At 27.0% G+C, this 15866-nt stretch overlaps 1 protein-coding gene across 8 annotated transcripts in view; it reads left to right on the top strand.

The window, feature by feature from the left end:
* LOC135931436 (MAP kinase-activating death domain protein-like) overlaps nt 1-15866 on the top strand; it is a 120024-nt gene that overhangs the window by 56081 nt on the left and 48077 nt on the right. For all 8 annotated transcript variants that reach the window (XR_010573039.1, XR_010573040.1, XM_065468538.1 and 5 more), the window contains exons 8-11: nt 946-1023; nt 3364-3555; nt 3673-3831; nt 15143-15299. Coding sequence is in view for 6 of the 8 variants with exons in the window: in XM_065468538.1 (XP_065324610.1) it covers nt 946-1023; nt 3364-3555; nt 3673-3831; nt 15143-15299 (586 nt within the window). In the remaining 2 variants the exon portion in view is untranslated. The remainder of the gene's footprint in view (nt 1-945; nt 1024-3363; nt 3556-3672; nt 3832-15142; nt 15300-15866) is intronic.

Below are 15866 nucleotides of genomic sequence, written 5' to 3' on the forward strand. Positions count from 1 at the left end.
CGCAATTTGGGTTTCGCATTCACTTTGCTATAAATCTTTCGCAATAAAAGTTTTGCTGAATTAACCAGATCTGCATCTATTATTTTTTTTTAAAACTATTGACTAAAAAATTTAGAATATATTGTAAATTGCAATTTTATAGAATAAAATATTCTATGTTTTTGATAACTTCGTGTAATATTATCTTAGAAAAAAATTGATCAACCTGCCATTCTAGTTTTTTCTCTTTATTAAATATATATGTTTCAATTTGAGTTTAAACCTATCTTTTTTGTCATAAATATAATCAATATATTATAAAAATCATTAAATTAGAATGCACCTTGAAAGGGGATTAGGTAGAAAGCCTGAAGTATGGGGGCAAACCCCTCTTATATATAAAGCCGCTAGGGAAATTTTTCTACGAGGCCGCAATATCCCCTATGTTCCTGGGTGGAAAACTATTAATAATTAATTGGCCATATCTTTATCTGAATTCTACTGGTATTCATATTAGAGGTCTGAAACAAGCGGGTTTGAAATGATATACATTAGCCGGGTGGTTGGGCGGGTTAAAAATATTTTCAAAAAAATGCAGAGCAAGTGAATTTGAAATATATTTTTGGTGAAATGAACAGAACGGGCTTATATTAATTAAAAAATATTTTTTTATTTATTAATACTGCACATTTTATAAGCTAAGTGAAATATATTAAAGCCTTTTTAAAACATTAGGCAGGCTGTCGCATTCAATTATTTTTTAGATAAATGAGTGATAGGATGAATTATTTTCAAAACCACGGGCAAGATAGTTAAAAAAATTGAAAACAATGGGTGATTAGTTTTGGGTTAAAAACCAGCCCACTTCCGACCTCTAATTTATATAAGGGCATGATGAAAACAAAAATACTTATATATGTTCCTATCTATGAATTTATTAATCATATTTTTTTTTAAACTCCTTAGATGATAAACCCTACCGGATTGGATTTACCTTCCTTACCTGAACCAGAAGGATCCTTACTGAGAAGTCACCTAACACAAGTTTTAAAACACAATACATTAAATAATAATTTACCATTCATTGTTTCTATTCTTCTTTATTATACTTTCCTTTTTTTATATGTATCATTGAAATATCTTACAAAACTTTACAAGTTGAATGACAATATTTTGTTGTTTTAAGGATAATATATGTTTGGTTTTAAACTTGTTTGCTTTTCAAAGAAAAAGGTTTAAAACCCAATATTTTTTAAGGCAAAATAATTAAAAATAAATCATATTTTGCTTCTTCAAGTAACATTTTTTAAAATAATTTTAATTCTTAAATATCTGCAAAAAACTCCAGATTTTAGAACCAGTGCAATCGATATCGATGATTTGAGAAATAGAATTCCATGATGATTGTTTATAAATATTTCATAAATACAAAAGGGTGTTTAAAAAGAAGGAAGTCGTTATAAAGAAGCCACATCTCAACTCAAATGAGCTTCTTCCTCGATGTTTTTAATAACATTTAAAGATTAGATACTGAAAATATATTTGATTTCTAATCCAAAGCATCCCGAATTATACCAAACTATCTAAAAGTATTTTCTCATCGCCTACATCCTCACAAATTTACCTAACAAAAATGTCATAAAATAACGAACAAGGTTCATCATTTTTAAATGGGGTTCATGAATAAATAGCCTAGAATATGAATTGAATAATATTTATGCAATATTAAAGTAAAATATAAGTAATATTTAATAAACGACTGAATTAAGTAATATGGAAATAATTCCTCATGTTCACAGAAGGATTGATTATTTCATAGTTTTTCACCACCTGAACTAGGTGTCTCTGTAAACCATACCTTCCAAAAACCTTTATTTGCTTTTTTCCACAGATGGCTAAGAACGGCTATTTGATTATGCCCAACTGCGAAATTGTTCTACCTCACCAATGTAAACATTGTTAAACAAGTGTAGAGAGCAAGGGTAGACATTGCCTCCATAACTGATTTTGTTGAAGCCGTTTCCCCCGGCATACCAAATGCAATGGCATATTTTTGCGAACACTTTTAAATTATGAATTTTAACATGTTAACTTACTAGAGTAAATTGTCAGAGAACTAATTTAAAAGGAATGGGAAGAGACACCCAAAAGAGATTTGTTGGCGCAAATTGAAATAGAAGAGATTCTTGTTTGGTTGCGCCAAATTTCAAAGTTAATGCGAGATTTAATTTAAATGCCATATTCGTTTATTTAAATTATATGCATGAAACTATAGCTATATTTTCAATATATCATATTTTAAAAGTGCACAGGTCTATTTCTCTTTGTAATATTTATAATTTCATATGGGCTATTATGATTTATACGTACAATACTTAAAATAAAATATGCTATTATTATCATTTTTAAAAATATAATAGCTGGGATATAATTTTTAAAGCCCATCTTTTTTGCATGTTTTTTTTATCAAATATTGTTAGAAATAATAAAAGCCATATAATAAGAATAAACCTTTAAAGAGGAACCGGCTGAAGACCCGTAAAATAATTGCTAGATAAATTTGCCTAAAAAGCCGCAGCATCACCAGCCCACCCCTAGATTCATGGTGAAAAATAAAATGCAAATTCGCAATAACACGTATAAAATCAGGCGCATGACCATGGGGTGAGAAAGTCTGAAATTTCCTTCCCCATCAGAAATATGCCTTTTTTTTGTAAATATCATTTTAAGCTATTAAAAATCCCCTCGACTATAAACAAAAATTTGAAAGAAAAATAAGTAAAATTATTAATTTTTAAAATAACGATTATAAATCAAAATTTTTTGAAAAAAGGTTAAAAACCAAAATTATTTTTATAAAAATAGAATATAGCCAAAAGTCTACAATAAGTGGACCTAAAAACCTCTAATAAAATTTCTGACAGAAACCCAACCTAATAGGGCTCCAACATTGGAAATTTATGGATACGCCAGTATAAAGCTATACTAAAATAAAATATAAAAAACATAACACATAAAAGCTATATTAAATTTAAAAACATAAAAGATGGGAGAATAAATAATAAATTTTTAAAAGAAAAAAAAAGTTTTTATTAGATTCCTCGGAACACAGCAGTTTGGCTGATTGCAAAAATTTATCGTATAAATATGATAGCCTAAGGACTTATTGGTAGAAATAACTATTATATAAAAACAGATCATTTAAAACATGTTTTATTAGAAAATAACCAGGTCGGAAGGACTAATGGATTTCGGGTCGGATTTTTTAAATATTTTCTTTGAAATATATTTTAAGATTTTACCTTTAAAATTATAAAATATATAATTCCTATTATGCTAGTTATATAACAAGTTTAAATTCAAAATTTAACATATTTGTACAAGGCCTTGTACAGTATGAGCGTGGTAACATCCGAGCCTGATGGTATGAATATTTCATCAGCAACATCCAATGATGCCAAGATCATTTCGATCCACGATGAAAATGAGATCGAATCTAAAATAGCTGCTACAATTCCCACCATAGCTTACGTTAACGACATGGACATAGTAGATATGGCGACTAGGATAGCTATGGTCAGTTTTAGTTCTCTCCCTTCTCTCTATTCATTTCTTCTCCCCCTTCTTTATATTCATTTACTCCCCCCCCCCCTTCCCAATTTATAAATCAATATTATATTTATAATATATAAGGTGAGATTTTTCGATTCTCCTAATATGTTCGCACATTTCGAAGACCATTGCCACATTCTTCGGCTTTACCCTAGACCCGTGGTAGCATTTCAGATCGACAGTTTTATCAAATCTCGACCTCATCCTACTAGATTTGTTTACGAATTAGCTAAAACTCAAGTAGAAATCGGCAGTCATGATATTAACATAGTGTAGCTTTGTTATTTTGATAAAAGTTACCATTAAGTTATTTTTTAGACATACGCCAAAAATATTTTATATTTTAGTAAACCATTTTTCAGCACGCCATTGTCTATAATAATGTTAAAAAAAATTTAATATCATGAATTCCATATTTTAAATATTTAAAAAATATTTTATAACAATTTCTGTGAAACATTTTTTCCCAATTACTATCATAACGCCAACTGGTAAGAAAGTATGTATGCAACAATATAATAGTTATTTATTTGATAAACTAGTAATATATCCCAAGACTGCAAGCAAAGCATTACAAAATATGTCTAGGTGCAAATATTTTCCTTTAATTTACTTTTACATATCTTTTAATATTAAATCATTGCTTTGGTATAATTATTTAATTATATGAAGAATGGTTTTATATTTTACTTAGCTATAATTTTTTATCGCAAGTTGGCCCTTTAAAAATGAATTAAATTATAAGCGATTTAGTTTTAAACTGGATATAAAGCTTTGGGCAGTTAAACGGAATTTTGCAATTATTAGGGGAAGAGATTGTCAATTAAATGAAAAATTTTAAGCAACTTGGTTTTGTAATGGGTCGAGGGTAAATGACGGACGCAGTTCCGTCCATGATTAACATCATTAAAACATGTCCCGTCTATGGTTTAGCGTCTTTGAGACATGTCTCGTTTTTAAAAAAGACGGAATAATTTTTTCCACAATCTAAAATTGTATAAAAAAATTACTGCCATAAATTACTCTAGATTTTTGGTCAGAAAATGAGTTAACGCTAGAATATGAAAATTTAAATGAACAATTGCGAAATTTATAAATAATATATACATATATTCTTATTCTTAAATTTAGTTACGTTCAAAATATAAGATTGTGATTTAATGTCCATTTTTCTTTTCGAATGAATAATAAATGTAATTTTATGTATATTTTTAAAATAATATAAATATATAAATAAAAATAAAATATTACGAATTCAAAAAAAATTATTTAGACGGAAAATAAGTATGTAGTCGCATTATAGCGTCTTTGGGACGCGTCTTTTCATAAAATTAAGGCGGACGTTTATATTCATTACTAGGCAGCTTGAGTCCATATTTTGGGAAATAATTAATTATTTTTGAATAAAATGGATAAGCGGACTTTGGTCATGAAGCATTTTTCCACAGCAAGTCTTATGGGTCAAAATTGTTTTTTATTAAGAGTCGTTTCTAAAAATCGGGCGTTTATCTACACTAAAATATACAATATTTATGTTAAAAATAAAAAAAATTTATATACATAAAGATGAAATATGGCAAATAAGAATAATAAGGAAGGAAAAGTAAGTCTAGCTAAATCCTGTGGAGAGAAGACTATTATTTATTTTTTAAGTTAAAATTTTATTTATTTAATAACATATATTATATAAAAATATAAAAAAACTTGTAAACTATTTAAACAAATAAAAAAGCATATATTATTTAAAAAACTTATAAGGCAGAAAAAAACATTGAAATTTTTAAAAAAGTAAAAGAAGCTCTCATTAAGATACGAGGAAAATAAAATAGCTTCGGAACCCAGCAATTGCCATCCCCATTAATTTGCGAATTTTTTTTACCTAAAATCTAGTCTAAAGTAAGAACTCATTGCTAGAAATAACTATAGAGATAAAATGAAAATGTGAACTCTTTGGCGACTGAACTGCTCTTTAGAATATAAACAAGTTATTCTTTCCTTAGAATAAGACTCCTTCCTACACCTTTTACATTTTTGAGGTAGACATAGGATACAGCCTAATCTATACCCTAAGGTCGTTCTCAGACCCTCATCTGATAGCTCATTCTTTCCCCTAGTATTTGAGGATGGGGGTGTCTACAACGAAAGGATTAATCCCCACTAAATTTTTAAAGTTAGCTAGAAGAGGGTTAAGAAGTTCTCTTTATACCATGAACTCGGGAAGAGATAAAAGGCATAAATTTTTTTTCATAAGTCACAGGCGGTTTCAAATAGACTATCTACCTCTCACAAATAACCACGTCGCACTGAAGACGAGAAAACGAGAAAAAAGTAAGACTGACAAAGATGCTTGAAAGGATGAAACACCAAAGTACCTTGTTTGGTCAGAAGTTGGGCAATCACCCAATTAAATTCGGCAAAATGAATGTCTAAGATAACTTCAAGGAAGTTTTCTATTTTCAAATATAGGGCGTAAAGGAAGGAAAAGTTTAAAAATGAAGATAAGGTCCTGAAAAGATGTAGAAGCCATCACGTTTCCATTTCAAATTCAAAGATTGATGTGCAGGAATATTTCGCATTGTGGTTCCAATTTGGTTAAACAGGATGTTGCTTTCTCAAGGCTTGCTATAATGAGGATAGCACTATTAAAAGGGTGTTTGACTACCTAGCAATAACTTTAAAACAATTAAAAATTAGACGGAGATCAGTTTAAAAAACTAATTTCAGTATTTAAAAAAATTAATGGTATATATTTTTCATATTCTGATTTTTTTAAAGTTCTTCTAAATTCATTTTATAATTGTGATACGATACTCAATAAGGATAAAAGGTAGAATAGGAAGAATATAAAATTAATATTTTTCTGGCCACGGACCAGGCCGAGCTTATACTCTATTGATGACGTTACCGACAGCCCAAAGTACTCTAGGGTAATAAATATTCAAGTAGGTAAAAAAATTTATGGCCCCCAAACCTGGCCCACCGAAAAAATTTTTGAGTCCCAAAATTTAAAAAAAATTTATTTAGTTATTAAATTTTTCACCATTAACAATTAAATCTAAATGAAAATACAACAAAATTTTTAAAGAAATATTTAGTTAATTTATACAAATTAATAAACCTTAGCATAAATATTCATTAGATTTTTTATGGAGAAATTCAAGAAAATTTAATAGAAATCATTAATTTATAATGTCTTTCTGCTGAAATCATTACTAATTGTATTTTATAGCAACTTAATGAATTAATATTAATTCATTGAATATAATAAGCCAGGCATTTGATGGTGCAAACGTAATGTCTGGGCGAAATCGATGAGTACAAACCCTGCTTCAAAAAAAATTAATAAAAAAGTTTCTTATATACATTGCTACAAAACTAGTGATGCAAAATTGCTCCATTTGAGCCAGTTTTTAAAAACGGCTAACTCAATATTTAAGCCAGAAAAATATTGTCTAAGCCTCGAGATTTCGCTAATAAGTTTCCAAACCTTTGTGCCATCTATGAGCAAAATCTTTAGACTTGTTTAATTTTTTTCTGGATAAAATACTGATTTAGCCGTTTTTAAAATCGGCTCAAATGGAGCTATTTTGCATCACTAGTATATAATTATCATAAGCCTTAAACTATAATAATACAAAATCAAGTATATATGTTCCCAAACAATTATTCCCCTATTATTTCATCTAATAATATCACATGATCTATAAAAAATGAATAAAAAAATGTTATCTATCTTTTATGCGAAATCAATTGAAAAAAGTCCATAAATGTCAATTATATATCAACAGATACAACACGCCCTCCCCCTTTCTTGAGAAATCAAACTGGAACCAAAGTAAATGTCTACATAAATTCTAGTAAATGATCAAAGAGAAATATAAAAATTTTTATTTACTTCATTAAATTTTCCTTTTTCCATTCCTGGAAGTTGTACATTTTTCCTTAACTATGCCTAACTTTCAATGAGCTGTTGGTACCCATTTTTTCTTAATCATAGTGTTCATTGCGCTGTTGATTATCATTTAATTTAACTGTGTGTTGTATAGCTTGATTTTTTCATTGCATCATTGGTCAGTTATGATCATTCTATCTTAAGCTTGATGAAATTATCCAGCATCATCGTAGTTGATTGGATGGAATATTACGAAGAGTATGTTAATCCAATGTTTTTTTAATTATATCCAAAATGTAATCATTATTCATTTCTTCTAGTATTTTCCCAAATACACTTCTTCCCTCTCAATCATAATCCTGAATTTCAAATATTAAACCAATTAACAAGAGACCTTTTTTTTATATTATGAACTACTACTTTCCCCCAATGGCCAATTTTCACGCATGTATATATAAACCTTTAATCAAAATTTTAAACATAAAAATATTATAATATTATCTAATGGCTCCCTCCATTATTATTCTTTACATATATGGTATATAAATCCACATTTATACATATAAAATCAAAAATTTTTTTATCAATTTACTTTTACACTCAATTCATCTTTAGCACATGTTTAACGTAAAACTTTTATATCTGTGATTTGCATATTTTTTACTTCATCACATAATTTTTCTTTTTATTTCTTTTATCAACTTTTTTTCGTTTTTTAAAACATTAAAATGTTTCATATCCATAATTTTCATTTCACCATTTTTTTTTATTTATCAATATTATCACAATTAATTTTTTTAACATTATTTTTCAACAAAATTTATTCATGCTAATTATAATCCATAATTTAAATATCAAGCAATCTTTTCTGTCCTGCATATCGTGAGGTCTTAATTTCCTATGATGAATACCTATAACGCCATTCAATGAGTCTTAAGGTTTACAAAATAATACAAAATAAAACTTACTATCAAAACACTGGGTTTAAAAACTAAAATCAAAATATATAACACAAAATTATTATTACCCCTACCATATCCAATGGTTTATTACCTCAACCAAATCCAATGGTACAAAAATTATTATTACCTCAACCATATCCAATGGTTTAAAAATTTTTCCAAAATACATTAATATATATATATATACCATATCCAATGTTTCCCAAAAAAAATTTATCACAATAATATAAAAATATCTTTTAAACCCATGTTCTACTTTTTATCATTTATTTTAATTCTCTGAATTAAGACAATTGAAAACCTTTTAAACTCATACTTTACTTTCTATCTTATCTTTTATTTCCTCAAAATTTAACTATTTTAAATAACTTAAAATTTTTTTTTTAAATAAACACACTTTATTGAATTTTATTCCTCTCTTTTTTTTTGAATATAACCAAATTTTCTTTATATATATATTTTTTAAATTCAACATCAACTTTTTACTTTTATAAATTCATGCATTTAAAATTTAATTCTTCTAACTATATAAACATTAATATAATAAAAATATTAAAATATATAACATATATAAATTATATCAAATATTAAATTCAAAATTTATAAATATCAAAACATTTTAACCCACACCAATTTTTTTTTCAAAACATATTCATTACATTTAAATTTCTCTTTTTTTCTCTTTCCTTTTTATCCTCCATCTATTCTAATTTTTTTCTACCTTCTTATTTTTATATTTTTTATAAATATGATTCATTCAATTCTTTATTTTGGCTGTGTATAGTGGTTTTCCAATGTGCCGTCGCATATCTCAGGTATATAGTTTTCATAAACGGCTCGATTTGAGTCGATTTTTAAAAACGGCTAATTCAATATTTTCGCCAAAAAATATTGCCCTAAGCCTAAAAATTTCGTTAATATATATCTTGACCTTTGTTCCTTCTATGAGAAAAATCTTCAGGCTTGGGTAATAGTTTTCTGGATGAAGTATTGAGTTAGCCGTTTTAAAAATCGGCTCAAAACGAGCCATTTAACAACACTACAGGTATATAATCTCAAGAAATACAGGCACCAATATTATAAATCTGTATAATTGAAATAATCAATATATATAAATATGTATTCTAAAATACGTTCCCAAAGAATAAAGTTACCTATCTTTTATGCAAAATCAATTGAAAAAGATCCATAAATGTTAATTATATATCAACAGATACAACAATAATAATATTGTTAACATTTCTAATTTTTTTAATTTATCTATGCATTATATAATTTTTTTAATGTAAACATACAGGCCATACTCTTAAGAGACTTGGACCAGAGATGGAAAGGTTATTTAGAAACATTTCGTATCATGTACAGGGTTACCAGGTCAAAATTTTCAAGTGGGAGAAATTCGGTATTTTGTGGGAGTAATATAAAAATTGTGGGAGAAATATGAAAATTGCTAAAAAAAAAATTTTTGCCCGCTTATTATTTTTTATAAATATAAAATCGAATCTATTTTTCAAAATAAAATAGGTAATTATTTTTCAAAATAAAATAGCCAACTATTTTTCAAAATAAAATAGCCAACTATTTTCCAAAATAAAATAGGTAACTATTTTCCAAAATAAAATACGCAACCAAAATTTCTTAAATCTATCTTTATTATCAAAATAACATATTGATTTATTATAATATATTAATTTTGTTTAAAAATAATAACCAACGATCTTTTTTAAATACAAAAGAATGTAAACAAGATAAAATTTTATAAAAAAATTGTAATTTTACAATGTAAAAAAATATATTTTATGCTAATGTATTAATAAGATTTTATAAAAAAACAAACAATTTTAAATTTACAATGTAAAAAATAATTATAATCAGTGCGGGGAAGTTGTTTTACAGTATTTAGTTAATACAATGGGGGAAGAGAATATGATATTTTAAGGCATCAAAAATCTTATAAGCATAAATCAGTACAGGACAGTCTATCAACTTCTATTGCAAAACAAAAATATTCTTCAAAAATAAGAAATAATACAGATGCAACTACAATTGTAGAAATGGTAAATACCTATCATGCAGTACAACATTAAGAGAGCTACTTAACATCACAATGTTAGTAGAATCTTTCCCCATAATATTTAACGACTAATATAAATGAAAAGTATACTTTGTAGAACACAAATGAGCAAAGCTATCATCGATGTTTTAGGATATAAATCCAGAAGGTCAATTCTTGACGATTTGAAAGATGTGCAAACATATGCAATTCTAACAGATGCATCTAATAAGGAGATATCAAAACATTTCCCTTGATCCTCCCCTATTTCAACAAAATTAATGTCATTTCAATAAAACTATTAAAAAAATTTTCTCCAGTTATGAAATATCCAAAGACATAGCTTACCATATATAATGGTAAATATGGCAGATTTGGCATTACCAATGAATTGCATGGCAGCTTTCTGATCTGATAATTCCTCAGTGAATTTGGCAAAAACCAGAGTGTATTTACAGAATTGAGTCAGCATAATGTTGGTTGACAGGTTATTCCTAATACGCGCCATCGTAGAATTTTAAAATTTTACAAACCTTTAAAAAATAAATAGATTATAAAAGCTGTCCTAATATTTTGAAAAAAATTTTCAAAAATAAATGGCAGAAGTATATTTAGGAATTTTACATACAGGAAATCTACTATATGCTGTTAATATGCAGTTGCAATCAGAAGAATATAATTTAATAAAGGTTCACTAAATTATGCTGCGGAAATACCAAAGTAAGAATATTATTACTATTATCGGATAATTATTAATAAGATTTAATATGATGTCATGTTTGAGGAGATTGTAATGCTTCTTTATTTTTATGATATATTCAAAATATTAATTTTACAATGTAAAAAATAAATTTATTTGATTTTATGCAAATGTATAAATAAGATTTTATAAAATATAGAAAGTCAAATAGTTATAGTTAATTATATTTTATTTGAGATTTAAATAATGGAACTAAACGTTTACCGTCGTTATTAAGATATTTATAAAATTCCTGGCATGACATTTTATAATTTTGTTTAACCATTAACTCGGCCTCTAATGTTGTTAAAGCAATTCGATTTCTCTCCTTTCTCCAGGCAGTCCTCATCAGGCTAAAAATGCGCTCCGATGAGGCATTAGAATGAGGTAAGGAGAAAACATACTCGCAAATTTTTTCCAAGCATGGGGATTTATCGTTATTACGAAAAAATTCCACCCATTTCTCCTCTGCTTTTAGACCATCTAACTTTAAGTATTCTGGCGAATCATAAAAAATGGAAAAAATTACAATCTCTTCAAACAAGGCTTCAATGTCTATCGGTAATTTTAATATATTTATTAAATTACAAAAACCATCAAATGATGGTTTCTGTTCCAAGGTCATAATATTTATACACTTGTAAATAGAGTTATTCAAATCTTAATTGTAAATATTCCAAAATTGTCTTAATAAAAATATTTGCTTCATTTAAAAATACGTTAATTATAGTAATATTTGAACATTTTAATATGATATTTTTAGCAATAGCGCCATAAAATTTATTATCTATTTTTAACTGTAGAGATGAACAGAGCTGTAGCATGATTTTGTGAATCTTTATCAATAAAGAATCTTCTGATTGCAACTGAATATTAACTACATGAAGTAGATTTCTTACATGTGAAACTAATCCCAAATATGCTTCTGACATTTCATCCTCGAATTATTTTTTTAGCAAAATAGAACATTTTATTATTTTAATCTGTTTGGTATATGGGATATAATATCCACTTCTAAAAGTTCTATTCTTCTAACACAGAAATTTTGAAAATATCGAGTGGAGCACTGCAATTCTAGATAACGATATAAAATATATTAAGTAATTTAAAATATATTTATAATAATTATACATACTGTTCTAACTTCTATTCTTTCTAACACAAAAATTTTGAAAATGTCGAGTGGAGAATTGGAGAATTTTATAAAAAATTTATTTTAGAGCGGAAAAATAAAATAAAAGAACTAGACAAATTTTTCGAATAAATATTTAAAATTTATTTTAAAAATATAAAAATAATCAAATACTGTCTCTCAAAATTATTATTTATATATTAAAAACAATAAAATGCTAAAAAAAAAATGTGGGAGAAATTAAAAAATTGTGGGAGATTTCTAATTGTGGGAGTTTTGTGGGAGTGAGATGTATGTGGGTAAACTAAAAAATTGTGGGAGACTCCCACTGATGGGGGGAGACATGGGAACCCTGATCATGTATGAGAATTTTGGCTATTGGTGAAGTATTATTTTACTTTTCTCTAATAGAACTCTTAACTCCGAGCTTTTCACTCATGATTCAATCAAAGCCTCTGGTCTTAATGCATTAATATAAATTACATTATATTGGCCTAATTATTAATAACAATAGATTTACTAAATAAATATCCACAGTCAGTAGGCACTAATATAGTGAGTACTAAAAATTGTATTGATTCCACAATTAATATATTAACAAATAAAAGAAGTTATAATTCATTTGATTTGATAAGAATTAAGGTTAAGAAACTTGTATCAAAATTTAATCTCATCTCTTAATCATCTAGAGTACGTAAAACGCCTACAAATCTTCAAATTTTTTAGTCAATACCAAATTTCAATTTGTTTGTGAAAAAGAAATAGAGTTCTTTCAGAGACTTTCATGGGCCTTAGTTTTTTGACCAAGCCCGGCCCAGGCCCGCAGTAAAAAATTTTTTTAGGCCCAAGCCCAGCCCGGCCTATATCTAATGTTAAAAAAAAATCCCAAGCCTATGATAAGTTTCAAAAAAAATTTAAAAACCCGGCCCAAGCCCATATCCAATAATTTAATTTTTTTTTATTTAATGAAAATAAACAATATTTAAATATATTTAGGCAATCATTTTGTTTACAATACTGAAATTTATTATTATTAGAAGAAAAAAAAGACAATATTTCTTTAAATTAGCAACTGTTTTAAATAATTCAAATTTAGTCATTTTAGGCCCAAAAGCCCATTAAAAATTTTTTAAAAATTCAGGCCTGTAATTTAAATTTAGTCATTTTAGGCCCAAGCCCATTAAAAAAATTTTAAAATCCAGGCCTGGCCCAGGCCCGCTAGAAAATGTAATATTAGATGGGCCGGCCCGGCCCATGAAGATCTCTGAGTTCTTTAAAAAATTTATATATACACAAGATGATTATAATCTTCCATCATGTTTTAATACCCCCCCCTTGTCCATAATAATTTTATATGAAATAAAATGATCCCATTAGAATCATTATCGAACTTGAATATGGAAACGTTACATCATGAAATGAAAATAACAAAATGATTAATATTTTGCAGAAGTTAAAGAATGATGATTTTGAAAATATCGTAAATATTAGGTAAATATCTTTCATTTAAAGAATTGTATAAATTACTCTGCAGCTATCATCATGTATCAACGTCTTTTTGTGAGGCCTCATTTTCTACACTAAAGAGAATTCTATCGAACACTAGAGAATCGATGAAAGATCGACGTAAACAAAATCTAATATTAATGGCTTATGAGAAAAAAAATAACACAAAATTCAGTTTTTAATCTATTTATGTTAAAATTTAAAAATAAAAATCGTCTTTTACAAATTTTTAATAATAATAATAAATAATTTCTATGAGTCCCTAACTATTTGTTTATTTAAAAAATATTGGCCCCCCTGAGTAAACAGTTGCTTCCCTCTCCAGCTGGAAATTCCTTGCTACGGAATTTCGAACAATTTTACATCAAATTTTGGGTTAACTTTGATATTTTAAAAATTTATAGATATTCATTTAAATTATATTTGATTCAAAATTTTATTAATTGTGTGAAATTTATAGACTAGGTACCACATGCTGGAATATAATTCCTCCTAAATCAAGTTTTTAAACATTCAATATATACGACATACATTTTTTTACTTTCATTCAAATTTATGAATATTGACGACAAAACTAAAGATGTTAGCCTTTTATTAATAAAATGGCAATCAATTTATTAGACTAGCCTGATGACATAAGATTTTTATGATATTTTTTATTTTGTTATCATTTGGTATATATATTTGCTCTTGATAATTCATTTAAAAATAATAAAGTTTTTGTGTCAGTGTCAACATAAAATGATTCATAAGATTAGTAACAAAAAATTAATATTTAAATATAACTTTTTTAGGAAATTACTGGTGGTTTGATATGACCATTTATGATTTAACGGCAGGATAGCATATTTTACGCCCGTATATTAATTATTTTTCTATTATTTGATAAAAATGTTGGACTGAATATTGACAATTTAGATTCAGCGTCCATGACTGTGAAATTATATTAGAAGAGAAATTAACTACTTTGTCGTAGGTTTCATCGGAGTCCAAAATAAAAACGTACTGTAAATCAATCATCATATTACCGCTAAATTATTTTAAAAAATATATAAATGATTGCAATTAATCATCTAAATATAATTAATTACTGATTACATCCTTGAAAACGGTAATTACTTATAATTACTAATTCCTTAAAAATCGATGATCTCTAAACATATATACATTTTAGTGGAATGGCTTAATTTAAGAAATACCAAATTTTCTTTCAATTAGATACCATTCCTGTCTCCATTTATAAAAATATATTATAATTTATTTAAAGGCTTTCGAATTTTTTGCCGAATGGTCACTTTGCCCAAACAACGCGGCCTTTCAAAGGGTTAAAATAGGAGTCTCCGATCCTACTTCCATTGGAGACAAACCTAAATGGTATCAAGCGTCTCTCGTATCCATTTCTTTTCGATTGCTTAACGGAGAAGGTTACTAATTTTTTTTTGGAATTTGAATTATCTTTCGTAGAATATTTTTTTATATTGTATTTCTCACATATATTTAACATTGAAAATTATCAGATCCATCTTCTTTTTGAAACAAGGGAAAATTAAAATCAATAATAATCTTTTAGAAAATATATTAACAAAACGTCCATAAATGGTAATTACAAATGGACAGATACGCCCCCCTTTCTTGAGAAATAAACTGGGGTGAAAAATACAATTTACGCATATATACATATAATCCAAGTAAATGTCCACATAAATTTGATAAATGATTTAAGAATTGCAAAAATTATTAATTATTTAAATTATCTTTTTCTGTTCCAGGAAGCTCCATATTTTTTTCTTGACCATATATAATTGTCATTGTGCTAACAGTTAGTGGGTTATAGCATCATTGGTCAGTCATGATCATTCTATCTTAGGCTTGATATCATCCAGCATTATTGTAGTTGATTGGCAGGTCATAGCTTGATTGATCCATAACATCATTGGTGAATCATTATCATTCTATCTTAGGCTTGGTGTTATTAATCCAACATCATTGTA

Source organism: Gordionus sp. m RMFG-2023, chromosome 1 (genome assembly GCF_954871325.1).
Source record: "Gordionus sp. m RMFG-2023 chromosome 1, tfGorSpeb1-WG-v2, whole genome shotgun sequence".
NCBI lineage: Eukaryota > Metazoa > Nematomorpha > Gordioida > Chordodea > Parachordodidae > Gordionus > Gordionus sp. m RMFG-2023.